We start from the raw sequence: 26853 nt of genomic DNA, 5'->3' as shown, positions 1-26853 counted from the left end.
CCTACATCAGCACCTCACCCTGTTCCTCGTCCATCCCTGGAAGTCAGTGCTGGCACCTCAACTGAGCAACATGCATTTCCAACTCTCCAATCAGATCCTCCAGTGACCGTCCCAACTTCACTGCATTCCCGCCAAGACTTCAATTATCGAAGCCGGAGCATTCGTAACAGCAAAGAAACAGTTATCGGCGTTGGTTCCCGTTGATCCACACAACCATGCTCTTCAGTATTTATTATGTCATACATCATCAAACTATGTAGTACTTCAACTTCCAAGTGTTCTAACTCGATACATTTGTAATATTAGAATGCTAGTCTCGACGATCATAACAGTTCGCGGAATTCCTTGGCCATTCTTCCTTTCTCGATGCTTTCGACCAATCTCTCCATCCTCGGGGACACGGTTGGGGAACTCAGTCGACTTAGAGCAGCAATGGCCCTGAGCGCGCTTCGTTGAAGTTCCCCAGCCCTCTCCAGATCCTGCTTCACTGTATCCTTAGTCACCTGTGCTCCCTTGATTGTCTCTTCCAGTTCCGGACTGACTTCGTCAAGGCGTTGCTGGACTGTTGTGGGTGCAACTTGGGACAGTCGGAAAAGCATCATATGACATAAAACCTTGATCTCATCAGACTCATCCGCGAGACCTTCCAGAACATGTGTAAAGAACTGATGAAGGTCAAGGTTGGACACACAAGTGTCCAGCTACGAAAAGCGTGCAATGAGACCATATATTCCAGCGTTCGTTGATGAGCACTTACGATGGTGTACATTGTCTCGAATGCGACCTTACGAGTTTCGAGCCCATCGTCAACTCGATGTTTCCACGGGCCCATTTCTACAATACGGATGAGGTTTTCATTGATTTTAGTTTCATGGTATAGGAGAGGCATAATTGAGGCCAAGTGTTCCCTGATAAGTTTGGGCTTGTTCCGTGCTGCAGCGTTGAGCGCAGTGAGAGAAAGTCTCCGGACAGTCTGCAAACGATCTTAGTACAAATCCCCCACCAAAAAAAAGAGGCCAAAACATACTAAATCATAATCCTGGACCAACGATAGGAAATCAACAACCAAGGGTGAAAGAAGTTCGTCATATGATTCCGAGGTGTCCACAAAAGTATAGCGAATAGAGGAAACGACGGTGGCCCTTACTACCCAGGAAGGGTCACGTATGCGGGACTATGTACGCTAGGTTAGTAACAAGAGTTTTCTTTCAATCAAGCTGCTAACCTGGAGCTGGGGAAGATACCGCGACGGATTTGTGGTTGTCAGTTTCCCGAGACATGCTGCGGCTACATTTCTGGTACCCTCCTCTGAGTTCTCAGGGTTCTCGAAGACAGGGGACCAAACAGCATCAGCAACACCTTCGAGCTGTGAGTTTGAGCAATGCGTGACGATCTAAAAGGAATCGTCAGATCTATCCAAATCAATGTGGAGCTTGGCGAACCTCTTTCAATGAGTGTAAAGACAGCAATCTCCGTTCGTCGTCTGCCTGAATTTGCTTGATTATCACAGGAAGAAATGCTGGAATATTCCCAATTGCGACGTTACCTGCGGAGCGGATCCGTACTCAAAACAGACACCAGGGACATAAGTTACAGAGACGTACCGACTGTAAAGGCTGCAGCTGTCCTGATATCCTGAGAGTCAGATGAGAACAGATTGAGAGCATCTGAAAAGACATCCTTTTGAGACGACATGTCGCTGAGGGGAAAAAGATGGGATTAGTGGTCTCGCGTTAGAGCGTGTTCCAGTATCTAACTAACACAAATCGTCCAATTTCGCCCAGTACGTGAAGACTAAGAACCAATCGCGCATCTTTCGTTTGAGAACCAGACTAGAAACCAGCATGAGCTGATGATGTGACGTGAAATGGGGCATTCTACCTTAATCGAGCGAGCAAAATCTTGGATGGTGCTTACAGCAAGGCTGTGTTCACCTCTAACTGCAACAGCGATACATTTGCTGCTATTGATTGCAGGAGTGGAGCCAGTAGAGGCGTTGATATGATTCAGTAAGCCTTGTACTACTCTGCTCGCTATTGGTGAGTCGGCATGTACTAGGGCGGCAAGAAAGTCGAGCAATGCGTCCAACAAAGTAGCTGTCACAGCGGGTGAGACAACCGATGGATAAATTAATGGGAGAACATCCTTCTCTACCGGGCCGTATACGCTGCGGGGCGACGTACGTAGCATTTGCGTTATCACGGAGACGCTGTTTGTAAAGTGGGACAATTCTGCAAGAGTGAGATGCGGGATAATTTGAGCCATCACGGAGCTGGCAAGTCCGGGGGGATAGCCGTTCTCATACCTGAGTACATGTTAGAAGGCAGTACAATAGAGGCACACCAGGAGCTTACTTAGATAGTAACACTCTGAGACATACAAAAGCATCATCTCTCTGTGTTCGAGAACCCTTCCGAATGATTCCCAGTGCCCATTCTATGGACTCCCCAGTCCATAGCTCTGTCATATTAACGCGTTCTGCCACCGTTTTTACGACATTGATGGCGCCTTCAGCTCTCCCAAATCGCCGGAGCGCCGCCCATTCTGCGCCGCTCTTCCCTCGGACAACATCTGGCGCGCAAACCCACAGCTCGGCGAGACAAACTTCAGCAAGCTCCCTTACGGAAATATCCGTGTCATTGCGTTCTAATTTCTCCAGGACTTTTGTGTATAAACTTTCCGACCAGTCATTAGGTCGCAACGGTTTCAGGGACACAAGTAATGTAGCGAAACAACGGAAAGCGGCAGCGGAAATGCGAGGGTCTCGTTCGGAAAGTGCTGATACCAGCGGCTGAGAAAGAGCACTCAGTGCCGTATTGAACACGGCTGGAGAATGGGTGGAGAAGTACAGGTCCAGAAACCCAAGCACGGAAACATGTAGAGCAGACGATGTGTTTCCTGGGGGCCTTTTAAGTGTGAAGGAAACGATTTGGGTAATCGCAGGAGTCTGTGCCGAAAGGCATCCCGGGTTAATTTTAAGGAGTGCACGAAAGAGGGTAAATCCAGTTTGAAGGCATAAAGCCGAAGCCTTAGAATGGATTTGCTTGATCAGTGCGTTGCATATGGCCGATGTTTGAGCTTTAAGCAAACTGGTCGGGGTCTCCTCGACGTCCATCCCCTCGCCCCTTTTTCGCTTCAGGCTGACATGCGTTTCGCTGTCCCTGGTCTGAATCGCAGCCCCATGAACCTCAGTCTGACGGAGCAATAAGGTATAAGTAGACCATAACTCCAAACGGACAGTCTCCTCGCGATCGCCAAATCTCGAGATTAAGACTGGGGAGACGTCCCGGTAGACAGTTAACAGCATGTCTGGGCGTGTGCCAATGATGGCTGCCAACAACTTGGTAGCTGATCTTCGGACTTTATAGGAAGTCTCTTCTTCATCCGAATATCTAGGCTAAAGTGAGATTTTGCAAGTGCAGGGTACCAAAATCATCTCACGCGTCGCCAAGATCATCCCCATTCTCATCATCCTCTACATCCTGCATCTCTTCGTCCTCGTTATCTTCTGCGGCGTAATTCTATTGATTGATTTGTTTAAGTCATAAAAGTTTTGGCTGCATGAATGATGATTGCTCACTGGATCATACTTAACAAGTGAATTAGCAACACTGATAATCCCTTGGAGATATGGGGTGATCTCGGATGGGCAACGTAGAATGAGCGTTTCTAACGACTAGATATGACTCAGCAAGGAACGCAACAAGGAAATTGTTCACCATACCTGAAGGGAAGCCTCGCGAAGCTCAACGTCATCGCGAGACGAGATATTCGTGATCGGAGGCACGATCGATTGAAGTACAGGACCGATCCTTTGGGGGCATATCGAGCTATAGCACCAAGGAGGGACACAATAATCTTTTGGTGGTCGATGGGCGCCTTTAATTCTAACGCGGGATTGATTGTCGTTTCCCAGAGATTATCAAATAATTGCTGGGATGCCGTGGGCAGGAATTGTGCTAATGCCACTACAGCACGTTTCCGGACGGCGGTTCGGGGATGTCCTAGAAGCGGCGTAAGTGTGGCAATAGGTGATGGATGGATATCAGCCAGGTAAATAGAGAAGCGGGTGACTAAGATGGACAGAATTGATAGCATTTCAATCGCCGTCTCCGGTGGCGTGTCAGGCTTGCCGACTTGTACCAGGAGCTTTGGCCCCAACTTCGAGCATGTCTTCTCTGCAATCTTGCCCTCCTGCGGTATCTCGGAAGTCACCGTTTTCAGGGCTAATATGTCGTATATTAATTTTAGGATCAATGAAGAAAAGTGACAATATCACACCTAATCCCGCGATGTCTCGAAGTTCGTCATCTTTCCCGCCAATAAAATCTATGAGACTATCTACAGCCGTGTTCATCTGAGCTTCTCTTATACACTTGACGAGTTGACCTAAGCTACACGGGGGCGACAGATCAGGCCAAGGCAGACTGGTCACGATCTCCTCTTACCATTTCACCGCTTGGTTTTTTACTTCGGAATTCTTGTCCTCAACCAGTCTTAGCACTTCGCCAACGGTACGAGCTTCAAGAGACTCATCAGTTCCAAATAGGGCGGAATCTTCAATGGCTGCATTGGTCAGATCACTTAAGGCCATGAACCTGAAGTCCACATCGGGGTCTTTCATCTAAGAGGAGTTTAGCCCGCGCGCGAGAACGCTGCGATGAACCCATACTTTGGCAAGGAAGGATGAAATCATAGGTTGCTTTCCTGGCGCCATGGCGGATGGTAGCACCTGCAACAAATGGATTAACTACACGATCCACTCTTTTAAATAAGAGGGTTAGAGCACGTGCACGATTATATTCCCGATCATCCATAATATGTGGATCACAGCCTCTGCCGCCACGGTAGCTTTAACATCTTGGCCCTAACACAGGGAATGAAATATCGATGCCGAAACGAAACCATCTTCAGGGAGACGATTCCGATGATGATAATGTATGTACACAGTGGCCCCCATGGTGCGCGCCATGCTGACATGATCTTGAAGAGTATCGTCGATGTGGACTTCGACTTCTTCGACATCTCAACGGTGGACTTCATTGCGATAAAACGAATGCTCACCCAGCTTTTCCAGTCGGATTCCGAGCTAGTAAATGTGCATGATCTGGCACATCTCATAGTATCACAAGAGCTCCCAGGTACAACTGTCAAAACCGATGGCATTGATGGAGATCCGTACGCATTTCTGACTGTTGTGAATCTGAATGCGTGCTGGGTACGATCCTTTCTGAAGGCATGATGACATTCCTGTTCAGCTGTTATTCTAAGGATCATCCCGCGATAAGCGCTCTAAGCAATTATCTGCTAGCGAAATGTGAAGACGACACTACATTATTGCAAATATTACGGCCTTCACGCGATCCTTCAAGCACCTCCCACATTGGGCTAATACTATCTGAGCGTTTGATAAACATGCCCATTCAAGTGGTTCCCCCCTTGTACCGGATGCTTCGAGATGAGATGAAGACTGCCATTCGTGAGGTAACTCCGACAGCTTGTGGTTAGGATATATATAGAGTCTAACGTTATACAGGATAAGCCTTGTCTTTTCAGCTACTATGCGATGGTTTCCAGAACATACCATATGCCGCACGAGGACGGTCATGTGGACAGTGGAGCGGAAAGTGGCCCCCCAGCGAAACGTCCAAGGGCCACAAGCAACAAACACAATCCTAGGTTTCATTCGTATCACCATGAAGACGACGTGTGGGAAGAGGTAAGCCCATGTTCCTGATCAAACATGTAGCTTTCAAGTCTCAGACATGTCATAGCTCGGGCAAGGGAGTCACCATTTCAGATATACACACCACAACCCTCAAGAAGTGGATTCGTTCGGAGCAGAGGTAGGGGGGAAATTGACGCTGTTGTCAGCGGAGCATTTCTCTACGCTAGTTGATGTCATTCAGCAGCGTTATTCGTCAACCTGAGTGCTTGCAGGGAAATGGTCATTGGCTCATTCGCCCTGCGTTCCAGACTACAAATCCTGTAATTAACAAGGCCACTGCGAGATCATCTGCTATTCTTTGTGCCATGTTAATGTATTGGACCGCGGTGGTTATTCCGGTGGTATAGGGTTGGGATAGCAATGGCAAAACTGCAGAAATGATGCCAGGGACTGTCGTGTCGATAAGCCCGCACATCATGTAAAGTGCATACCAAACAATTTCGAGTGCTGCAAAGCTTTGGAATAGGCCCTGGCCCAAAGTCAGCGCATCAAAAAGGAGGAAGAATGATACTTACTGCAGGTTGAGAGAGATTTGGTGAATGGTGCTTCAATGTGCTCCAAGAGGAATTACCTGTCTGTTCTGGCCCATATCGTGACACGAAGAATATCGATAACATGATCACTGAAGCTAGACGGATGAGAGGTAGAAAGTGGGCGATGATTTGCTTCTGGTGAGATGTGGGTTCACTGATGTTGACAGCAACCGAAGAACCAGAGGGCGACTTGGGACTCAAAGCACTTCCTTCTATAATCGATGTCAGGAATGGGGCGAGACCGTGATCCAGATTGGGAATACTGCCAGACGGAGCCTGAAGTGGAGCGCCGAAAAGCTCCCTGATCATACGTTCCCTTTCGAGATGCGGAAAAGGCTCATTGAGACCGCTAGGTACTAGGGGAGGGTGTACGGGTATAGCTGGTATGTGAGGGTCTGGCGTCGGTGATTCTGTCAGCCTGTTCCCGAACTCAGTTGGCAGGTCTGACCAAGCATTGCATTGAGAGGGAAAACACAGCTACTAACTCTGGCTGCGTACCTTGATGCATGACAGCGCTATCCTCGCCACGGGCTGAGGAAGTCAGCTTCGCCAGCCGTTTCGACCCTTTCGTCAAAATCGCCTGGCGACGTGCCTCTGCTCGCGCCTTAGGGTCCATTCAAACCACCGTAGTTGCGCCGAGAGCCTGATGATAATGATATATGTTATTGGGCCATCACAGTGTTGTAGAGTGGGTACCATCGTACTCTGTCGTTGTGGTTCGGTGGATGCGTGGTTCCAGTGTAAATTATAGATTCGGCCGACTCCGCAACGTGTGACTTATTGGAGAACGCAAGCCATTTCACTCGGAATTCGTCGCATGTCGCTTGCTGGCTGTCGCTATTCTACACGCTAATAATATGTCTCCCATAACGTTTAAACGCCTGATAAATTGTTTGGTTTCTTTTTAAAACCGCGCAGAAGGCATTGGTCAGACCGTGATCGTTTATATGACAATTTTGATGCAGTGGAAAGCATTTATGATACAATTGTTAAAATGATTTATTATAGGCAGGACCCCTGCCTCTACTACAGTGGACCATTCCCATCAAAAGTATTCAGAGTTCCGGGGTGTAAAACCGCCAAAGCAATTAACGTACATCTTGCGTTCAATAATTGTTACACAGGATTTTTCCGACACTCGAGAGTCACGGGATCAGCCTCCTTCGTGAAATGAGCTCAACGGCTCTGAAGATCGGTAGAATATACCCCGAGTGAAATTTGAGATGATACTGACTGCTAGTAACAGGCAATTTACTGTTTTGCCCAAATTGTGGCACATTGCTGAATCTTCCTGGTGTTGAAGAGCACGTTCTGTGCGAACAATGTGGCCATTCCGAGCTGGTGTCCTGTCAGCATTTGCGCTATTCCACTTTGCGTTCTGATTTGACCAGAATTAACCAGCATACGAAAACACTGTGGTTTATACTCGATCACATCCCGACGCATTTCCTTCAGCATTGAGGATGAAAAAGGCGACTTTGATTAAGATCCATGAAGGTGCAGATTTAGGAACAAAAGTGCGTCCGTATTTGGCATTGCTGATGATGATACGCTGACTCATCCCGGTCCTCTTAGTGTAACGAGCCGTGTCCTAGATGCAGCCACCCTGAATCATGGTACAGGGAAGCGCAGGTAGGCACTGTTGTTCCTTGCATGAGTTTTGACCTGATATTCTGGTGCCATAACAATAGACTCGTTCGGCAGACGAAGGCGCAACTATTTCCTACACGGTGGGTAGCCTCCTGCATTATGTTTGGGATGTCTGCTGAGGGTATTCCAGTGTACCAAATGTAATTTCAAATGGAAAATCAATAACTAGCATTCGCGAACACAATGAACGTTGTTCCAAGTCATACATAGACTCCAGCGCTGGAAAACAGTGCAATGACACCAAAACCAGCCAAGATGCTTGCCCATAATGCGACAGTAATCTCTCGAAAAGTCAGCAGATCCTTGGGTATACTTAGCAAACGTGAGCTGATAATGGCAAAATGTGAATATGGAGCGAGCTCACGTAGTAAAATAAAAGGCCAATAAGAAGGATGCGGTAAGCAAAACGAAAGCCAGGTAGGGAAGAAGTTTCACGGATATTGCGGGTGCGAAGGGAGTTAGGGATACATGAAGTGCCTCGAAGGGATGAGTGAGCGTCCTAGTGATTCCTCGTAGTGAACATGCTGTACCTGTATCTGGGAATAGGTCTTAGCATCGGTCATGATGGCTTTGCTGGGGATTTGAAAGGTTGAAAGTGCTCAACCAAAATGTTGATGCGGTGTCAGTACGGAAGCAAATGTTGAATATATTGCCTGACACGCAGTGACCTGGCTTTCTCCACTGCTCTCTGGTCACCAACCATCTAGTACCTCTTTTTCTCAAAAACACATTTCCTCAAGTAAGAAGCCATTCTGTTTGCCTCTATATGAAGACCAACTATATAATGACTTTTTTTGCTCGCGTTGCATCGCTGTCCCGTATTCTTCTTTTTTCACGCCGTGACATTATTTAACATCACTCAGAGATGTCTTCCGTCCAAACACATCCTGCTGTCCAGCAAGCACAAGACAAGGCGGGTTACTACCTTAGCCAGCTCGATAAGGAGGTGTGTAGTCCCCATTGGCAATACCGCGATGCCCACGATGCTCATGAATGGATGACGTTGCCACGCAGCTCTCCAAGTATGGCCCTGCCAACACGTTTGAGCAGAAAACGCAAATTCCCAAGACTTATGGTGCAATTGGAGTGGCCCTTGTGGTGTTGGTTTCTCTTTTCATCAACACCCTGGCTCATTCCATCTCGAACTTGGTTGGGTTCGTCCTTCCCGCGTTTCTCTCCGTCAAGGCCATCGAATCTCCCGGTCACGAGGATGACGTCCAATGGTTGACATATTGGGTTGTCTTCGGAGTTCGTTTCCTCGCACTATCTTCGCAAATTATCTGCTGATGACCGTACTACAGACTTTCACTGTTGTCGAGTCTGTGGCATTGCGCCTCGCTCTGTACTACCTCCCATTTTACTTTGTGTTCAAGACCATTTTTATCCTTTGGCTCCAACTACCAGCAACCAAGGTACGCAGAGTTTCCTCTTGTCTTCATGTGCAGGTTATAATTGCATTGGCCTAGGGTGCCCGCACGTTGTACTTCAGTATCCTCAAGCCAGTATTGGCTAATAATGGTAAAACCACATCTTCTCGCCCAGTGCCAGACACCGCTGATGCTGTGGCGGCTGATCTTCGTGCCAAGGTCGACTCGGCCCTGTAGGAGCCCAGTGATCGTGGATAACTCCCTGGAAGTGATTTCTAGTGCATTCCCAGACTCCTTCCCAGTCGCTCACATGATTTCTCCGAGGTTTAGCCGCAACTTACGTTGCCCTCCGAAATCTGTCGAGCGACTGGTACAACTTGCAACACGTGATGTTCCCACGCTAAGTTGTAATGAGTTGTACATAGGTTACGGAATATAATTTTTAGTATTTACGCATGCGGTCATTGCACCCAACCCAACCCGTGGAGACTAAGGGAGCACATCCAAGGTTGTGAAGTCAATATCCGGGGGTGCGCGAAGTTTAACAGTTTATATATTACTTAGTTACCAGTCACTTGTTTGTGCCCGGTGGCATAAGTGGTATGGCGTTAGCTGAGGCTATGCAGTCTTTTTAAGTGGCACATGTTCAATTCTCACTTAGGCAAACTTTTTTTGGGCCCTCCCATGGAATAATTGTTTGAAATGGTTGTTGTCTGTACACTAAGGAATGGAGGGTATGAAAAAAAAAAGTTCCCTAAGTGAGAATTGAACATGTGCCACTTAAAAAGACTGCATAGCCTCAGCTAACGCCATACCACTTATGCCACCGGGCACAAACAAGTGACTGGTAACTAAGTAATATATAAACTGTTAAACTTCGCGCACCCCCGGATATTGACTTCACAACCTTGGATGTGCTCCCTTAGTCTCCACGGGTTGGGTTGGGTGCAATGACCGCATGCGTAAATACTAAAAATTATATTCCGTAACCTATGTACAACTCATTACAACTTAGCGTGGGAACATCACGTGTTGCAAGTTGTACCAGTCGCTCGACAGATTTCGGAGGGCAACGTAAGTTGCGGCTAAACCTCGGAGAAATCATGTGAGCGACTGTGAAGGAGTCTGGTGCATTCCTTGTTTTCTATCTTCATCCACACCATGGCGTTTTGGTCTTTCCTACTCGTCAGTAGTCGACTGCTACTGTGTTCATGATCATGATATTCTGTTTAGCCCCCTCGTCCTTGATTCACTGTGTTTGCTCTCTTGAAAAACGTAAAACTATTCAGTTTCCCACACCTGACGTTGCATAGTTATGCACTCGTCCATCTGGTGCTAGCACTCAGACAGTCTACGCATAATATTGAACTGGTCATGTATCGTAATGGACGTCGAGAATGGTTAAATTGGGGGTCTGACGCTACAGTGACATGGTAATTAAATTAGAGTCCGGTTGAATGGTGTAGCCCTACATACGTAAGCCCACTCCGGAGATGTCGCCCACCAAGATAGGCGGAGGGTATGGCGAAATTAGAGCGAGTATACCCATCGGGGCTCTGAATGAGTATCTCTCACAACATACCCATGTCATCAAAGCCCCAGTCACAGTAAAGCAGTTTCAGGTTTGTGATAACTATGTTATGGCGTCTAGATGCAGCTGAAATGCCGGCAGTATGGGCAGGTGAATGCGTTTGTGGTCCAGAGTCGGAAATTCTGGCTAAAAATACTCTTCCAGTCCAATCCAACCTACTTCCTCACGGATGTTCTGTATGTTTTCAATTCGATAGCCCATTCCTCTACCTTTAACATCCCCCCAGTGGCATTCGCTTTGTTCTCAGGAAGAAGCCCAGTGGAACGTTACTCTCGCCCACTGCGCATGCAATTGAGCGAGAGTTCCGAGTATTGTCTGCATTGCAGCTTTACAATGAACATACAAAGGATGACACTAGGAAGATCCCGATCCCTAACCCCATCATACTTTGTGAGGATCAGGCCGTAATTGGCACGTCATTCTATGTCATGGAATTCCTCGAAGGGCGCATTTTTGCTGATTTCAAGATGCCCCAGCTATCTCCGAGTGAACGTAAAGCTTGGTACGTTTCAAAGTTGGATCCAATTTCTGAGTTCATGAAACTTTCTTTAGTTGGTTGGATGCCGTTCGTGTTCTCGCTTTGCTCGGATCGCTTAATCCAGGGGATCTTGGACTTGAGACATTTGGTCCCCACACAGCCTACTTCCCCCGCCAGATCAAAAGCCTTGCGCGCATTTCCCGCCTCCAAGCCGAAGCTGTCGACGTAGATACCAAACAAACCGTAGGGCCAATCCCGTACTTCGAGGAGTCTATCCAATGGTACTCTACACACTTGCCGCATGAGAGCAAGGTCGGAACGAGAATAGTCCATGGTGATTACAAAATAGACAATTTGGTTTTCCACCCGACGGAGACCAGAGTCATCGGGATATTGGACTGGGAGTTGTGCACGTTGGGAAGTCCTGTAGGTTCATTAATGTTTGAACTTCTTTGGCTAAATGCATTGTCTTGAAGCTCGCTGATTTAGGGAATCTCACACTGCCATATAATTTCGGTCCATCTATTGCAACTACTGGATATCTAAGTGAAGGGTTGAGAGGGGCACCCCAAGAAGCAATCCCGATCACCTTGGGTGAAATAGAACGAGAGTACTGTCAAGTTGCGAAAATGTCGTATCCTATCAAGGAAATGCCGTTTGTGCGAAGTTGGATGACTTTCCGAGTGAGCTGGCTCATCTAACCAGGGCAAGACATTGCTTCTAAATGTCATGACTAGCTCGCTATCATCTCGCAAGGCATTGCTGCAAGGCACGCCCGAAGACAGGCCTCATCTCTGAGCGCCCAGGATCAAGGGAAGTTATTCCATAAGCTGGGCCTTATCGCTAGGGACATATATATCGAAGCCCGCGACGGCTCACAGCTTTAAAGACATCTCGTATTTCCCTTAATACATGATTGGTTTTTGCAACCAAGGGCCCTCACCCTCTGCTTCAACTTCCAGGCTGCGAACCATTGACATGATTTCGCCCTGTTTATGGTCGAGGGGCTCCATATCGCGCTTGAGCTGTGAGGCAAATATGCTGAGCACTGGTGCAACTTGACTGTGAACGGTAACATCATGGCCTACAGCGGTCGAAATGGAGACTGCGCGCACTTCTGGTAGTCCGCAGGCTACGACTTGATCAAACCAAAGAATAGGTTCGTCAGTGACGTTGACTGCAAACCCGTGAGTCGTAAGCCGATGTTGCACTTGCACACCAATGGATGCGATTTTGCGCTCTTCACTCAGAAAGATTCCCGTGTGGGGAGACTTATGTATCGGGAGTTTGTGAACGTCCACTATTAGGGAAGCCAAAATATTTTGTAAGGCGCAGACATAGTCTCTGACGGATAGCTGGATGAAAATTTAGGCCATTAGCAAAGGCGGAAGATTGACGCTGGCATACATATAGCCTTCCAAGATCCACAAGCGGGTAAGCAACAAGTTGGCCGGGGCCGTGGAACGTAGTTTCGCCTCCCCTTAACGTCGGTACCCATTCTGAACCCGTGTCTCTGAGTCGGACTCGCTCGTCTGCGGATGCATGCCCCTGGCGCCTGCCTCCAGTGTAAACTGGGCGATGTTGCAACAGAAGGAGAATATCTGGAAATTGGTGTCCTTTCCGCCTGGACTGGAGCTGGAAGTCATGAATGCTCTGCTGAAGAGCAAGAGTACGCAGGTACGGGAGAGGTGTTGAGAAGTAATGGAAAAGGATTGGAGCTGTCATGATGGTGGATATATTTGATTGATAAACGATGGGATCGGCCCGGCACCAGCTTGCCGCATCGAGTGGAGACGATAGAAAGGACTAACTCCGACAGCTATAAGGCATGACTTAGATGTCATGTTCACCTCAAACAAACGTACGAACAAATAAACGAAGCAACGCGTCCTGGTATTATCACGTCGGAGAGCGATGGCCTCCTTTAGTTTAAGTTGACCGAATAAACGTCTATAACTATTCTTTGTTTGTTTTCATGGCAGCCAAATGTAGGGGCTACATCTCATGCTGTCATTGGCCTGACGCCCAGGCTCGTCCCCAGCCCTCCGTTTATTGATTATTACGGAGACTGTCGCAGATGGTAACAACTGTTGGGAGCTGAATATGGATAGCTAACTACAGTGCCCATACTTTCAATACCGAATCTCGCCCCCCCGAAACCATATACGTGTCCATGTATCTCACTCTCTCACAGGGCCTGCTATGACCGTTCGCTTCAAGAGAAGACAGGTGAAGAGTTGTTCGGTTATATGTCTAGTTCCAAATGAGAAGAGATCGGTCGGTATCCTGTGTTACTACACCAATCGTTTAAACATGACTCACCTTCACCCCGTTCTCACCACAACACGCAATGATCCTGCGCGGGTCGAATTGTAGGGCCGAAACCGGATAATCGAACCGAATGGTGTCTGTCATGACACTATTCCTTATGTCCCAAATCTAAAAATTACTCATTGATACTATGGGTCAACGAGGAAAGGACAGCAATTCACTCTGATTGTTTTGTCCAGACTTCCACTGATGATATGAAACTCGTCAAATTGAACAGAGGTTACTGGTTCCGTATGTCCCATCAGCGTCCGATGCGGTTGGCCAGTGCGCACTAGCGGATCTGTGTTATCGTACGAGCAAGCGCAGCAACAAGTAAGCTGCTCACTGTCCCACATTCGAACAGCACCATCTCCACTGCCACTGACGAGAGCATAACCCCAGAACTGTAATCCGCCGATGAAATCTTGATACATGTCCCAACTTCCATCAGAAAGAGGTTGAGTAGGAACTGCAAAGGCAGGCGAAGAAACATCTAGGAGCCCTTGCCTGGAGCCCCTGCTCAACATGGCTGGTGGATGCGAGATAGCCCATAAGAGGTCCATGGTTTGAATGCACTGTCCTGTGGAGAGATCCCATTGTCGGATTGTTTTGTCGGAGGCACCGCTGACCTGAACCAAGAGGAATGGGAATCGTGAAGTGCAGTAGTCCACATGTCCTTACCAAATACAAATCATCGAAATATAAAGCAGTCACAGGGCCGCTATGGCCGCGTAAAACACTTACGCCGGCGCCCGGGTCATTTCGAGTCAGAGTTACGATGTCAGTCGACACAGGATCCCCTACCCGTTTCAGATCCCACAAATTGACGCTGCAATCTGTCCCCCCAGTAGCGCAGATGTTCTCTTCGACCTGCGCACATTTGATTGCATCATTGTTTCCCTCTTCCCCGCAAAGGCGCCCAATTTGCTTTCCTGTTGTCAAATCCCACACTCGGGCCCATTCGGGCTCATCCGGTACTCCCAAGGAGGCACTAACAAGCAGTCCGTAGGGCGCGGAAAAGTCAAGAGCACTTATTGGACCTTTGTGCCCAGAGAGCGTCTGGAATTTGAACATCAACGACGTAGTTTCCGGTCAGCAATGCATGCCCCACACCATAAAAGCGGCGCCGCGAGGCAGTTCGTCGTGCTCAGATGGGAAAAAAGCGGGTCCTGAAGATGGATAGTTTTGCGAATAAAATATACATGGTGAAACTAGATGAACGAACCTCGCTTCCGTCGTATTGGCCTCACACTGTATTGTGTCGCAGGCATGTGTAAATCTTTGCCGGGTAACGAGGATTCTTCGAATGCAAGGCGGTCTTCAACACCCTCTACTAGAGAAAGCTAATATTACGTGGGCGAGGATGTGAATGTGGCAAGCACTCACATTCTTCGCTTAACTCCAGGTCGTCTTCTTGTAACTTCAATAGTTGGAGGTCAATGCCTTTGCGCAAGTTTTCAAGGGAGTTTATCTTTTCCGAAATATCTGCAACTTCAGCCACGAGAAGCGCCTGAAAACCGCAAGTGGTTATACAGACAAAGTTATGGGTGCATGCGAACTTACTCGCCGCACTTTGATGTTTTCTTGGTCAATTGAAATCTCGTGAATTTGTCTCTCAAGCTCGGCTCTTCCTAGCCTTACATCGGTTGCAAGGGATATACGAGGCCGTCTTTTGCGGGTTTCCGAGGGTTGCCTCGGCCTTGGGGAAACGTCGGTCGCCACTTGTTCAGGTGCCAAGGGTTCGTCAACATTTCGCATCTTTCTTCGCCGTGCTCTTCCATCGTTGGCACCAGGGTTCGTAGCTTTGAATCCGCGAAGTAGACTCACGTCCGTAGAACTGTTATTATCTTCTTCAGGTATTTCGATATTTAGAAGTTCGTTGGTAGCCTCGTGTATCTGAAGGTCTCTGGAGGTAATTCGACGCCCCCCCAAAGACAAGCGTCCAGGAGCTCTCCCCAAGGCTGCCAAGGAGAGAGAAGGAGTTGAAGTGTTGTTGTTGCGGGAAGATCTAGTAGAGACGGCCGCAGCCATTTTCGATGACATTAAAACTGGAGCCACTGTATTTGAAAAGGTGATGAGGGTTATCAAGTTCGGACCCGGACGGTGCGAGTGACAGCCTCACGATCGGTCAGCACTTTTGTGGATCCCGCTCCATAGGAACGTAGAGGCGGGATTATGGACCCTGAAGCACGCGATCCTGATACAGAATCGGAAGTAGGAGGGCTCCTTTTTCGAATATCATCATTGTCGTGTTCAACTGAGGCCATGAGAGCCATTTTGCACGTGGGAGGTGAACCTATCACGGCGCAGACTCGTACCCAGCCGTCGTCGCTCCGCGCTGGGAACAGGCGATTTCAAAAATTGATTAAGTCAGCTGATCGCGAGAAAATAACTGTCATTGATCATCAAGCTTGGACAGGTCTACTGCTGGGTTGAACGAGGGCATGAACAAAGCTTCGGCAAGATATAAAACAGAAAAGAGCAGGAATAAACACGCGCCTCCCAATGTGACTACGTCCAATTTCATTGACATGACCAACTTCCTTCATGAATGGAGACTCACCTTTTTTAATGGAAATTTTAGTCGAAATCCACCGACCCCCTAAAACAGCCAACCCCGTGCAACATGCATGACCGATGAGTGTACCGAAAGCAACCAGATAAACGTTCTGACAGACATGCCATCAGTTTTGGCTCCTCTGAAATTGAGAGATTGCTATCCGGTAACGTACATGCGCGGCAGCCAGCGCAATGGTCGCTACTTGACTCCTGTCACCCCATTCGCCGAGGAAAGTGAGGGTGAACGTTTTCACGAAGACAGGACCAAGGAGCGCATGACTAGTTCTCCTGGCGAGTTTCTTTAGTTGAGTGCATCTAGTTTCGAGAATGAGAGAATCTTGGGTCAAGCGGGGCGGGGGAGATCGAATTTTTGGTCGTCCCAGCTGGCCATGGGGTTTCACACTGAAGTTTCGACGGTGGTCTGCGCGTCCGCAACCTCCCCCTTCTAACACCTCCAGAGGCACAACTTCACCATTTGACTGCAGGCCTGTGCCATCTGCTACAGCATCTGCTTCCTCAATCTCTTCTTCAGCCTCGCGGATCTCTTCTTGCATTTTCTCGTTGCCATCGGTCATTCGTTGTCCCTCAAGCAACATCCTAATCCCGAACACCATGAACAACAGGGCCGCAGCAAGTTGTGCGAGTTTTCTAGGGATGAGAGAAGGAAGGAGCAGGCCTATCACTGCAGAAAGGATAGACATGAGAAGAAGAGATCCAAAGGCACCCGCGAAAACTGTGGCTCTGTCGTGTCGCATAGCGAGGATTGCCGCCTGGCCGAGTATGAGAACTCGTGAGAAGCGACTGCTCATTTGACAATCACATACGATTAAAAAAGTTTTATCTCCTATCTCTGACACGATTATCACCGAGAATGCCTGACACAATGCCCGCAACCCAAAGGGTTGTTCGTCTTCCATCCAGGCGGGATACCGGCCAACCCCGGCAGGATTATCGTGAATTGGACTTGCTCAACAGCTCAGACCCGGAGGAGCTCGTGGACGGACAAAAAATGGGTCACACCACCTTCTCACGTGATCCCAGCGGTATACGCAATTTTCCGACAGGTTGTGAACCATTGGCACGTGAATGATTGTATCATTTCTTCTCTGGATCGGAGTTCTGGCGCCTATTTGAATGACATTCGAAAATAAAAATAATCTCAGCAACTCAGATGCTAAAGATCTGTTTTGGCCGAACCACACTGGTGATTAGCATCGCTGCCTTACCATGTTCCTCCGTTGAACACCTCTACTCGTCTGCAAGATGCTTCGCCCAGAGTGCGGCGCCATCTTCATGGCACGCAGGACCTCTTTTCACGGCTGCAGTTGGTGGATGCGTATACCACATTTGTTCGTCCCTACGTGAGACCAAGTCAGTTGACAAAGGACCCCCGTTTTCAAGATGAACAGGAAGATGGTAATCGGATACCACACGGGCTGAAGACATTTCTCGCCGACCTGCCGGGTACGTGTCTTCTGCTAATCCATAACTTGTTTTAAACGAAAATTTTCAGGGCGAACTTCTACGAAGAAAAGTTCACCCATTGCGGACATGATGATGATTGGGCCAAGGCAGCACACTGATATCATGCAACTAGATGCGAGGACCATTGAACATTTCAAACTGCCTGAGGGACTACTCTTCAGAACTTCCCAATCTTCTGATTTTGAAGCGGGCGGGAGACGGCGTAAAGTGGGGTGATTTCTATATGGAGCGTCATGCGCTAACTAGGCAATGCTAGCACAAACGACACCCAGATGAACTGGAGAATCGAGGTCATCACGATGCGCCCGATATGCCTTCCAACGAGGAACGCGGACCTAGCCAAGAGACTCCATCTCTGTTTAGTCAGCCATTAATGCGCAAGCAGCGTGAGGATGACCCTCATAACTTCGCGCCATCGCCAATGTCAAAGCGCAGAAAATTGGTGAATCGACGGAGTTAGACTGCGTCGTTGTGTTTTGTCTGACCTCATCATTTGCTAGGGAGATTCGTAGGGTCGTGAGACCAATACCTGATGGAAAATTTTCATAAAGGGTCTATTTTGTCCCTTCCAATTTACGTCGTCCCAACAATCTTAATGTCACACATAGTTTGGAGGTTTCGTGCAGTTGTGGTGATGTTACCTCCCATCTACGGGATGTGGTGACTAACTCGTCAGGGCAAGGGGATGTGCAATCAATGCCCGAAGTCTGTCAAGCTGCACTCAAAGTTTCGCAGGATCACAAGCATGACCATCCTTCTACATTTTTATGTAGGATTGTAGTCAAGATTAATACCAATCATCTAAAGTTTTGGGAACCCTTGCATTAAAGAGCGCTAGCACCTGACATGAGGATTCGCAATTAGAGCGAAGACATTGTATGCTTCCCGAAACAAACGTACCAGTGATGATATCAACCAATTCGTTCGTAATGGCTGCCTGACGTCCACGATTATACTTCATTTGCAGCGAAGTGATCATCTCCCCAGCATTCTAACACGGATTCTTGAGCACAAGACATTCATTCAAGTAAATTGGGGCTACCTTAGATGCATTATCCATCGCATTGCGTCTAGTAATACGATTAGTAGGTCAAATGGGGTGTCGCGGCGATACACACCTTGAGCTGATCTCGGCCGCATGCCCTTCAACGAGTGCCGCGTACACTGCATTTGCGATCGAGAATTCAGTAAGGTCTTCGGTTACATCATCTTCCATCTCATATTGTTTGAAATTGGCTAAATAATAATGTCAGGCAAGGACGAGTCGGCGACTACCCAAAAACGCACGAGCCTCCTGTAGAGCAGTCTGGTTCACTACTTTCATGGCAGCCGCCTGATAGCTGATAGCGGAGACAAATTCATTGTATACAATGTGCACCTGCAAACAGATTGTTATTTCAAGAGAGAAAGGAGGTCTGGAAGGTCACAAACAGAATCAAATTCCGCGTTACTCTTGGTGATGAAGTTCGCGACGACACAGGCGTCCGCAAATGTAGGAACATCTTTCCCAACTTGGTTGAACGTGAGAAGCAGGTTGTTTGGCAAGAGCCGTGTGAGTTGGCTTTTGCTCTTGTCTCCTAGGACAACTATCCTAGCATCCTCATTGCCCTCATCAAGGAGCCTTCGGGTGGCTTTGGTAACAGATGAATGGATTCCACCACAAAGGCCACGGTCTGATGAAATGACAACAAAAAGCTTTCTGTCTCCTCCAGGAGCATCCACATTCTTGAACACTTCTGTAAGTCGAAGTCGCCTGAGCCATTGAATGGAATGAGGCTCTGATGCATATACTGACCGTTGCTAGCCAACCCATAATTCTTGGCATTAGCCATTGCGCGTTGTGCTTTTGCAAGCTTTGTTGAGGCAATCATTTTCATAGACTAAAATAAACGGTGAGAGGCAACAACATGGAAATAGCGGCAGAATGAATGCCTTGGTGATCTTCTCGATATTTCTAACGGACTAATGAATAATAAGCGCGAGTTCTGTACCCGCTTGCAGTTGGAGACGCCACCTTTAAACGAAGTTCGATCTCACGGAGTGTTGCCATGTTCCGCGTCTGTGAAAGACTCTGTAAGATTTAAGAACGGCTTAAGGTGCCATGGACGTTATGCCACCTGGAGAGTTGGGCGCAGAACTACGCGAGAAGCGGCGGAGCGTGCTGCACCTGTAAGCATTTTGTGAGAGAAAAGCAGAGCGTGAGAAGATTATCCGGTGGATGCCGGATAAAATTGCTCTGAAATGTCCCCACAACTCCAGCTGGACAATATGTGGACCCCCCCACCGCAAATCCCCATGCAATTCGGACTGTCTGGTGGACGCTGTCACAGGTTCCATGCGTGGGTAAGAACAAAGAGCGTTTAGACACTGCCATCATGATTCTTGGCAGGGAGCTTATTCTGCAGTGCTAACATGCCAAGGTAGCGTCTCCCATCACATTGGCGTTTTTGGCTTGTTAACTTTTCTAATTGTGTTTACGCACCACACGGGATTTTTGCCCCACGCTTTTGCTTCTCCCTCAGTGGACTGAGGTGGCATTTTGCTGATATTGTTAAAATGTGAGGACATTGAGAAAAATTTGACGCTTCAGCAGCATTCATGCGCAACACAAACAGACGCCGGTACAGAACCGAGTGGATCGAACATTGGAACAGAGACCCTGCTCACCATCGGAGTGTAACACTACAGAGCTAAACCTAAGTACCACCAAACGCTTCAACTCCCTCGGGCGTAAAAACTTTAGCTGCCTCGTTCAACTGCGCACGGGCCACACCTTCATCGGCCAATATTACAATCGTTTCCTCCCAATCGAGAACCCGAGCTGCAGATGCGGTAAACCCACAGAAACACGCGACCGTATCCTGATGGAATGCTCGCTATACGCCGTGCACCGAGACCTCCTTCGCGACAAAGATGGAGACCTAAATCTAGCCGACCTTCTCGGAATGGAAGAGGGTAGCATAAGAGTAGCGAGCTTCCTCAACGCGAGCGGAGCATACGAAAAGAAAACCTCAACCGAATAGACCCCCAAGCCCAAGAGATCTGCCCCGAAAAGCGGAATCCCCCTACCTTTACGATAACCGGCAGCATAACATCCGATCACATGTAAGTGGGGGCTCCCCATAGGAAATGGTTAGGGAACTACTCAGTCATAGGACGAGACTCCCCAGATCGAATGCATCCCTTATATCTACTTTATTTTGGTGTATTTATTTTGCCCTTCTCACGAGCAGCCTGTAGTCTGCAGGATAAATATCCAGAACTACACACACACACAGTGAGAAAAATCATCGACATGAATTTGTGTACTTGGTGCGAATCCCATTAGTGTATCGCTGCGCTAAGGAGCTGAACCCGAAGTGGTCTATGACGCAAACATCACCTGGAGAAGCGGCGAACCCTGAGTAGCTGTTACCAACAGAGGGTCTGCCCTCGAATCGTTTCTGGCGAATCTTGACAACTCCAACTTTAAATAACCCTTTGCATCACCTACATACGCAACAGGGTCAAATTTTGGCGGTGTGGAAGCAGCCAAGCGTGTAAAGGCAGCCTGATACCCTGCATTCTGTTCTTCATGGTCGATAGATGAGAGATCTTCAGTATCGGCATCTGTACCCAAATCCTTGGTGAGGCCTGGCATGTTCAACAGCTCCAATAAAGCAACGAGAGTCGATGGCCTTGTCCACATGATATGATGTTAGAGGATTATCCTCTTTAATCCAAGCATGTTCATACCATAATGTAGAATTCGGTGGTTGGAGCATCTCGTCACACTGGGTCAACAATCTTGCCAAACCAACAGTCACCAACTTCCTGTCCTTAGGAAGAAACTTCGGCAGTTGCGGCAACACAATATTCCCCAGTATCGAAGTCCATAAGCTGTCAAGTTAGGAGTTGGTGCCTGTATCATGACACGACGGCGGGAGACTCGACGTACCCCCCCTGAATAGTATTAATGGCATTCACCACGAAACCTGGGTTCAAACCTTCCACTTGGACAGCCATGGTGAAACATAGAAACTGCACAAACCCTAAAGCATACTTATCCGTTTTTGTCGATTGAAGACGGTTCAACAGTGTCAAAAGGATGACGTTGAAATGCTTCGACAATTCCCCAACTGAGATATTGACTATGACCGTTTGTAAGAGCTCGAACCCATAAGAATCATTCATTTTAGAAGGAATGAGACGCTGCTGGATGACAGCCAAGATGGCCATTAGCTGCCCGTTCCTAACGATGCTGGCAGCGTCCTTCACCAAGTACGCCCTGAGGAGTCGCACCAGCGCTGGAATAGATCCTTTTTGCTGCCATGGGACTGGAGTAAGTAAGAGGGGAAGAAATGCCCCGTAGTTAGGCGGTATTGTCCCCGTATGGAGCTCAAGCATCTGGGAGATAATCTGAAGCACGTAAGGGACAAACTCTTTTGGCGGTGTTAGACATCATCCCCATAGACTAGGCAGTTCACGCTCACGATCAACGTCATTTTTCAAAATTGACTGAAAAGGAGCAAACAACGTGTTCTCGAATGTTTCTAGGGATGTAGGACTAGCCGCGACGACAAACCTGCAGCGAGTCACAAATAAATCATGCCAAACGCGTCCGTGTTTCTCACCTTAAGAGAGCGGCGATGCTTTCGAAGCAGTATTGGTTGAAGTTTGGATTACTGGGGTTCCTGCTGATCTCAGTAAGGATAGCAACCAAGGGCGAAAGGATTTCTTGAAAAATTGGGAAAAGGGCTTGACGGCCCGTAACGACAACTCTCATTACGCCTAGGCAACGAAGATATTAAGGAGAGACCATAACACAACCGAGAAGCGACCCGCACATTTCATCAAGTAGTCATTCTCTGCTATCTTCTCTGGAGTAGTTGAGCCGCGAATTTTGGTGAACAGAGCCAACAAGATTGGCCTAGCAGTCTCGGCGACATCAACTTGCGAGAAACTAGGTTTGACTGTGAGATGAATGGTGGGAAGGTAAGGAGAATCTGGACATACAGCATATGATTTTCTCGCTTGATGAAGAGTATCCTTTCGATTGTAACAGCGGCATAGGTGTACGAGACGTAATTAGATGATGAAAGATGACGAATAAGGGCAGGTAGCACTGCCAAGAGCTGCTCTTTTGTTAGCTTCGAGTGGCCGATGTCATGAGTACAAAATTCGGCGAGTGCAGCAGAGGATAGCTGACCTGATAACGGAAGGTGTAGATGAAGCGAATGCTATTTACTTGCAAAATAGAATGCACAGATCCATCTTGAGTGATCAGATCTGAGTACACGTTTTCGGAGAAGAAGCTGATGACATCCACGAGAGCGTTGGTGCTAGTGCCACCTTGACTAGTCGTGGTACCTAAGCTGGCAATTGATGTAAATAGATATATGGCAGCATCTTTCGCTTTCCACTCGTTCGGGTCGGTCTTGTATGTTGCCAATGCCTGGTTCACGGCGTTCATGATAATTTCGGTAATTTGACCTTCGAACCCTACTGACATAAGAGCACGGACAAGATCACCAGCAGCATGTCGACGAGTCGACCCAGCCGCCTCAGCCGCTGCCGAGAGGTCTCGCCGTATATATTCTAGCGGATCATCTTCAAATTGTTCCACCTCGTGCTCTGTTATGAATTCACAAATGAGTACTGAGAGATGGGACCACCTTGATATGGTTACCTCGGAGAGCCATACTCGGAATGATAATACGTTCACACAGACTCTGAAGCGTTCCTTCCTGGCTGAACAGATCTTTCCGGGATCCACTCTTGATATTGACGCTGAGGAAGCGGATTGCCTGAGTCACCATCGCATCCTCGCGAATTGTGTCCCCGCTTGCACCTATCAGCTCCCACACAGTTTGGATGAAGGCACCGAGACGGGGCGACAAAAGCTCATTGTATCTTTGTGTGTACAGCTCGCAGATCTCCAAAATAATGGTGCGAATGCAAAGGGGTTTGGACGGTGTGGGATCATCGGGCTGCAAGTTGTTTAGGAGTCGAACGTGAGGAATGGGGCGCATGACTCACATCACCCTGCAGAAGGGGCGGGTCCCATTTCAAGAATTTGAGGAACCACCCTTCATCCCCACCATCTTTGCCAAAAAATTCATCCTGTACGTCTTCAAATGCTGGGGGAAGATCCTGAGCGACAAGGTCATAATAGAGGGAGAAGAGCAATTCCATTGTCTCTCCGAGCAGCGACGAGACAGAAACATCCGTTATTGAAGCAGTGAGGAGATGCGGCGCGGTGGCGCGAAACAAGGCGAAATAGGAATCTTGGAACTGACTGAGGGCGAGGTTGATGGTAGAATACAGTTCGTTAGAAGCAGTAGCAGCGCGCCACGGAAGGAAGATGTTATGCGCAGTTTGAAGTACGCTCAAGTTCACGTTGTAGTCCGTCGAAGAGAACGAGTTGACCAGACGCGCCATTAAATCGCCCCATGAGTTGGGGAAATCGGACGACGCAACAGCAGATACAGCCTCCCCGATCTGCATCCTCAATAACTTGTCTGTTGGTGAGGAGAGCGAAACCATTGATGTGACCAGATTTTCGCGTATAGTGGCTTTGTCGGCTTCAGAAATAGGTGGCTCATCTTCCTGCTTAGATACGATCGGTGGAGAAATGATACCAACATGAGCAGAGAGTGTATCTAACAACGAAGTACTTACGTCTTCCCACCTTCTTCGTATTTGGTTCTTGAAATAGAGACATGCAGCTTGCCGAATCGTTACTGCCTTGTTCTGGTCAAGCACGATTTGTAGCACATAGGGTAAGAAGCCTTGTTGGACCGAAAGGTTCTCAAGCTCGGCCTCAGCGCTTTTTCTGTGTTCCACAGAGAGGGACGCAGCGAAAAGCGACGAAACCTCACTCATCTGTTGTTGTTGCAGTCCAAGTGACTGGAGTTTGGCTTTACCAGGCTTCGTAAACGTGACCAAGATTTTTACCTTATTTACTGTAAGGAAACGACCAAAGTTCAGTCGCATGTCATGTCGCACAAAAGTTTTGAACTGAACTAAAAGATGGTTTTGTTGCATGTCGCAGCAGAGCTTTGAATTATTTCACAAGGAACGAGAATACGGTTGCCCAGCAGGGCCAGGTTGAACTTTCGCATTATGGCCACAGGTCACGTGACTGGGACTTTAGAGCTCACTGCTACGCGTGTTTACGTACATTTTAACGGCCTCGGCACTGCTAAAAACACACTAGGCACCACATGAGACTCGTACCCAGTCATTTTCACTCCATGGACGCACATGCACTGCAATGTGGTAAGTAGCTTTTGTATTCAATGTGAAGTCACGTTCTGCTTTCAATACAAAGAGTCACATGCTACTCCGAAAATTTGCGGATGACACTTCAACTGGTACACATTGGCAATGGCAGTACACTTAGGCATTTGCCAAATTTGATGCGATCCTCATTCTGGGACACATGAGGTCCCCATGCAAAACGTGTCTGCGTAAATTTTCGGAGTAGCATGTGACTCTTTGTATTGAAAGCAGAATGTGACTTTACATTGAATACAAAAGCTACTTACCACATTGCAGTGTTGCACATGCATCCATGGAGTGAAAATGACTGGGTACAAGTCTGATGTGGTGCCTAGTGTATTTTTAGCAGTACTGAAGCTGTTAAAATGTATGCAAACACACATAGCAGTGAGCTCAAAAAGTCCCGAGTCACATGACCTGTGACTGTAATTCAAAAGTTCAACCTGGCCCTGCTGGGCAACTGTACGAGACATCACCACCCCTCCCACCATCTATTTTTTGCCACCAAATCTACATGCTTCCTCACCCTCCCTCCTTGACATGGTGGTTCTGAAGGGATTGGATCCTGGTTACAAGGTGCCTGAAAGGTTTGCTTACTGGATTCCCCCATTCGCCTCAGGCCTCAGTTGGTCCATCTCAATATAAGCTTTAGTGGGCTGTATATTCAATGGGGTAGAGGTAAAAGGCTGTGGGGCCTTTACAACTACTCCGAGGTATATATATGTAGATTACATATCTCAGCACAAACAAATAAAGAAATAACAGCATCACTATAATGGGAATTATACCAATGCAACATAACAATTGAATATAAATAGGTGGCATCAGCAAAATATTGTTATGCTCCTGAGTGCTCTGGAGTATGGAGAGCACTGGGAGAATCAGGAGGAGATTGGCTGGTCCAGGAACAGCTCATTTCCTCTGGAGTTGGCCAGGTACTCCAGGGCACTCCCAGGAGGGCATGGAGCATTGCTTTGTGCACAAACATATCCAGTAAATACAATTTAAATGCTTCAAAGTGTATAGGGGTGAGAAGCTTCTGGGAGCTCCTGGAGCATTTGAAAATGAAAAGGAAAAAAAGAGGGAAGATTCCCCATGAATACCTCTTACCACAAGACTAACACAACAAGATGCTGCTTAACATTTAGATCAAACACTATACTATATCAAGGACACTGAGACTCACCAATACAGAATCAAAATTTATGGCCTGATATATGATTAATCTGGCAACTTAATCACTTTCAGGTTTGCAGAATATGGAGGAGGGGGAAATGGGGGGAAATGAGGGGGAAATGAGGGGGAGAATGAGGGGAGAATGAGGGGGGAAATGAGGGGGAGAATGAAGGGGGAAATGAGGGGGAGAATGAGGGGGAGAATGAGGGGGGAATATAGAGGGAAATGAGGAAAATTTGAAAAATAGGGACTTCTAAAAAGTTGAAAAAAATAATTAGGGAAAAAATCAAAAAATTCAGGAATTGTAGTCTTTGAAGTGCTTTCAGGATATAATTATTTGCAAAATTGAGGAAGTGTTAGAACTTGCGGATTCGGATGACTCTGGAGTGGAATCGGAGACTTAGCATGGAAGGACCTTGGCCTCAGCGACTCAGGTGGAGCACTGTGCCATTGCTGGTTGTCCTGGGGGTCCCTAATTTCGGATCTAGCAGAGGGAAAGTCTCTTGGGGGGAATTCAGGTTGATTTCGGACTGAGGTTACAAGTTACTATGTACATTGTATATAAGGAGGGGTCCGGAATCAAAAGGAGTGAGGGTACTCCGAAAGGAGACAAAGGGAGCTGAAAGGAGGGGCAACACCGAGGGTCAAGGGTTTGACTCAATGGTGTTTCCCAAAGGAGGAGTGAAGGGCCAAGGCCCAAGGAGGAAGGAGGG

The 26853-nt window shown here is 47.8% G+C and overlaps 13 protein-coding genes across 13 annotated transcripts; 5 read left to right on the top strand and 8 right to left on the bottom strand.

Annotated features, from left to right (window-relative positions):
• Nucleotides 1–166: 166 nt before the first annotated feature.
• On the bottom strand, nt 167–4778 carry EI90DRAFT_3063170 (TIP120-domain-containing protein). Its single transcript, XM_039060706.1, has 16 exons — nt 4673–4778; nt 4449–4624; nt 4282–4394; nt 3851–4226; nt 3725–3830; nt 3581–3676; nt 3442–3521; nt 2355–3392; nt 1882–2305; nt 1762–1832; nt 1605–1699; nt 1443–1546; nt 1226–1393; nt 1028–1174; nt 758–973; nt 167–701 (listed from the first exon to the last, which is right to left on the bottom strand). The coding sequence occupies exons 1-16, from the start codon at nt 4715–4717 to the stop codon at nt 324–326; spliced, it is 3633 nt and encodes a 1210-aa protein (XP_038914652.1). The 5' UTR covers nt 4718–4778; the 3' UTR covers nt 167–323.
• Nucleotides 4779–4990: 212 nt separating this feature from the next.
• Nucleotides 4991–6369, top strand: EI90DRAFT_2997397 (p21-C-terminal region-binding protein-domain-containing protein). The gene is made up of 4 exons (XM_039056240.1): nt 4991–5218; nt 5272–5484; nt 5537–5719; nt 5775–6369. The coding sequence occupies exons 1-4, from the start codon at nt 5057–5059 to the stop codon at nt 5928–5930; spliced, it is 714 nt and encodes a 237-aa protein (XP_038914651.1). The 5' UTR covers nt 4991–5056; the 3' UTR covers nt 5931–6369.
• EI90DRAFT_3290266 (uncharacterized protein) lies at nt 5949–7017 on the bottom strand (the record flags this gene model as incomplete). Its single annotated transcript, XM_039067212.1, has 4 exons — nt 6966–7017; nt 6760–6904; nt 6244–6704; nt 5949–6197 (listed from the first exon to the last, which is right to left on the bottom strand). Exons 2-4 carry the CDS (start codon nt 6875–6877, stop codon nt 5949–5951), a joined length of 828 nt encoding a protein of 275 aa, XP_038914650.1. The 5' UTR covers nt 6878–6904; nt 6966–7017.
• A 379-nt stretch (nt 7018–7396) lies between these two features.
• Nucleotides 7397–8230, top strand: EI90DRAFT_2973899 (DNA-directed RNA polymerase I kDa polypeptide). The gene is made up of 6 exons (XM_039055795.1): nt 7397–7456; nt 7508–7609; nt 7663–7778; nt 7837–7893; nt 7953–7991; nt 8042–8230. The coding sequence occupies exons 1-6, from the start codon at nt 7432–7434 to the stop codon at nt 8078–8080; spliced, it is 378 nt and encodes a 125-aa protein (XP_038914649.1). The 5' UTR covers nt 7397–7431; the 3' UTR covers nt 8081–8230.
• On the bottom strand, nt 7951–8452 carry EI90DRAFT_2973895 (uncharacterized protein; the record flags this gene model as incomplete). The annotated part of the gene is made up of 3 exons (XM_039055794.1): nt 7951–8223; nt 8276–8388; nt 8442–8452. Coding segments are annotated over 3 exons (236 nt in total), but the record flags the coding sequence as incomplete, so codon positions are not given.
• Nucleotides 8453–8601: 149 nt separating this feature from the next.
• EI90DRAFT_3063166 (TB2/DP1, HVA22 family-domain-containing protein) lies at nt 8602–9565 on the top strand. Its single transcript, XM_039060705.1, has 5 exons — nt 8602–8857; nt 8926–9159; nt 9213–9323; nt 9378–9429; nt 9498–9565. Exons 1-5 carry the CDS (start codon nt 8777–8779, stop codon nt 9524–9526), a joined length of 507 nt encoding a protein of 168 aa, XP_038914647.1. The 5' UTR covers nt 8602–8776; the 3' UTR covers nt 9527–9565.
• A 1206-nt stretch (nt 9566–10771) lies between these two features.
• Nucleotides 10772–12296, top strand: EI90DRAFT_3281191 (kinase-like protein; the record flags this gene model as incomplete). Its single annotated transcript, XM_039066806.1, has 7 exons — nt 10772–10900; nt 10951–10959; nt 11014–11045; nt 11096–11371; nt 11422–11773; nt 11824–12030; nt 12085–12296. The coding sequence occupies 7 exons, from the start codon at nt 10772–10774 to the stop codon at nt 12232–12234; spliced, it is 1155 nt and encodes a 384-aa protein (XP_038914646.1). The 3' UTR covers nt 12235–12296.
• On the bottom strand, nt 12166–13557 carry EI90DRAFT_1446404 (uncharacterized protein). The gene is made up of 2 exons (XM_039051796.1): nt 12755–13557; nt 12166–12702 (listed from the first exon to the last, which is right to left on the bottom strand). Exons 1-2 carry the CDS (start codon nt 13070–13072, stop codon nt 12253–12255), a joined length of 768 nt encoding a protein of 255 aa, XP_038914645.1. The 5' UTR covers nt 13073–13557; the 3' UTR covers nt 12166–12252.
• EI90DRAFT_2924483 (WD40-repeat-containing domain protein) lies at nt 13463–15688 on the bottom strand (the record flags this gene model as incomplete). The annotated part of the gene is made up of 9 exons (XM_039054861.1): nt 13463–13600; nt 13670–13786; nt 13840–13949; nt 14004–14286; nt 14339–14716; nt 14771–14826; nt 14883–14990; nt 15044–15167; nt 15221–15688. 9 exons carry the CDS (start codon nt 15686–15688, stop codon nt 13463–13465), a joined length of 1782 nt encoding a protein of 593 aa, XP_038914644.1.
• EI90DRAFT_3063153 (uncharacterized protein) lies at nt 15594–17205 on the bottom strand. Its single transcript, XM_039060704.1, has 5 exons — nt 17041–17205; nt 16390–16986; nt 16221–16326; nt 15780–16168; nt 15594–15714 (listed from the first exon to the last, which is right to left on the bottom strand). The coding sequence occupies exons 1-4, from the start codon at nt 17131–17133 to the stop codon at nt 16053–16055; spliced, it is 912 nt and encodes a 303-aa protein (XP_038914643.1). The 5' UTR covers nt 17134–17205; the 3' UTR covers nt 15594–15714; nt 15780–16052.
• EI90DRAFT_3290260 (uncharacterized protein) lies at nt 17082–18295 on the top strand. The gene is made up of 4 exons (XM_039067211.1): nt 17082–17259; nt 17429–17680; nt 17730–17908; nt 17958–18295. Exons 1-4 carry the CDS (start codon nt 17088–17090, stop codon nt 18159–18161), a joined length of 807 nt encoding a protein of 268 aa, XP_038914642.1. The 5' UTR covers nt 17082–17087; the 3' UTR covers nt 18162–18295.
• Nucleotides 18281–19883, bottom strand: EI90DRAFT_2973876 (ATP synthase F1 gamma). Its single transcript, XM_039055793.1, has 10 exons — nt 19819–19883; nt 19716–19760; nt 19634–19663; nt 19497–19581; nt 19133–19437; nt 18989–19079; nt 18820–18937; nt 18744–18771; nt 18602–18692; nt 18281–18542 (listed from the first exon to the last, which is right to left on the bottom strand). The coding sequence occupies exons 1-10, from the start codon at nt 19876–19878 to the stop codon at nt 18526–18528; spliced, it is 870 nt and encodes a 289-aa protein (XP_038914641.1). The 5' UTR covers nt 19879–19883; the 3' UTR covers nt 18281–18525.
• A 1182-nt stretch (nt 19884–21065) lies between these two features.
• On the bottom strand, nt 21066–24565 carry EI90DRAFT_2924534 (Cse1-domain-containing protein; the record flags this gene model as incomplete). The annotated part of the gene is made up of 11 exons (XM_039054865.1): nt 21066–21378; nt 21437–21580; nt 21639–22122; nt 22174–22265; nt 22315–22471; nt 22528–22643; nt 22697–22830; nt 22890–23314; nt 23370–23670; nt 23720–24289; nt 24362–24565. The coding sequence occupies 11 exons, from the start codon at nt 24563–24565 to the stop codon at nt 21066–21068; spliced, it is 2940 nt and encodes a 979-aa protein (XP_038914640.1).
• Between the last annotated feature and the right edge of the window lie 2288 nt (nt 24566–26853).

This window comes from Cantharellus anzutake (genome assembly GCF_015039405.1).
Source record: "Cantharellus anzutake strain C23 chromosome Unknown EI90scaffold_32, whole genome shotgun sequence".
Lineage (NCBI taxonomy): Eukaryota > Fungi > Basidiomycota > Agaricomycetes > Cantharellales > Hydnaceae > Cantharellus > Cantharellus anzutake.
This window is presented reverse-complemented; position numbering and strand designations above follow the sequence as displayed.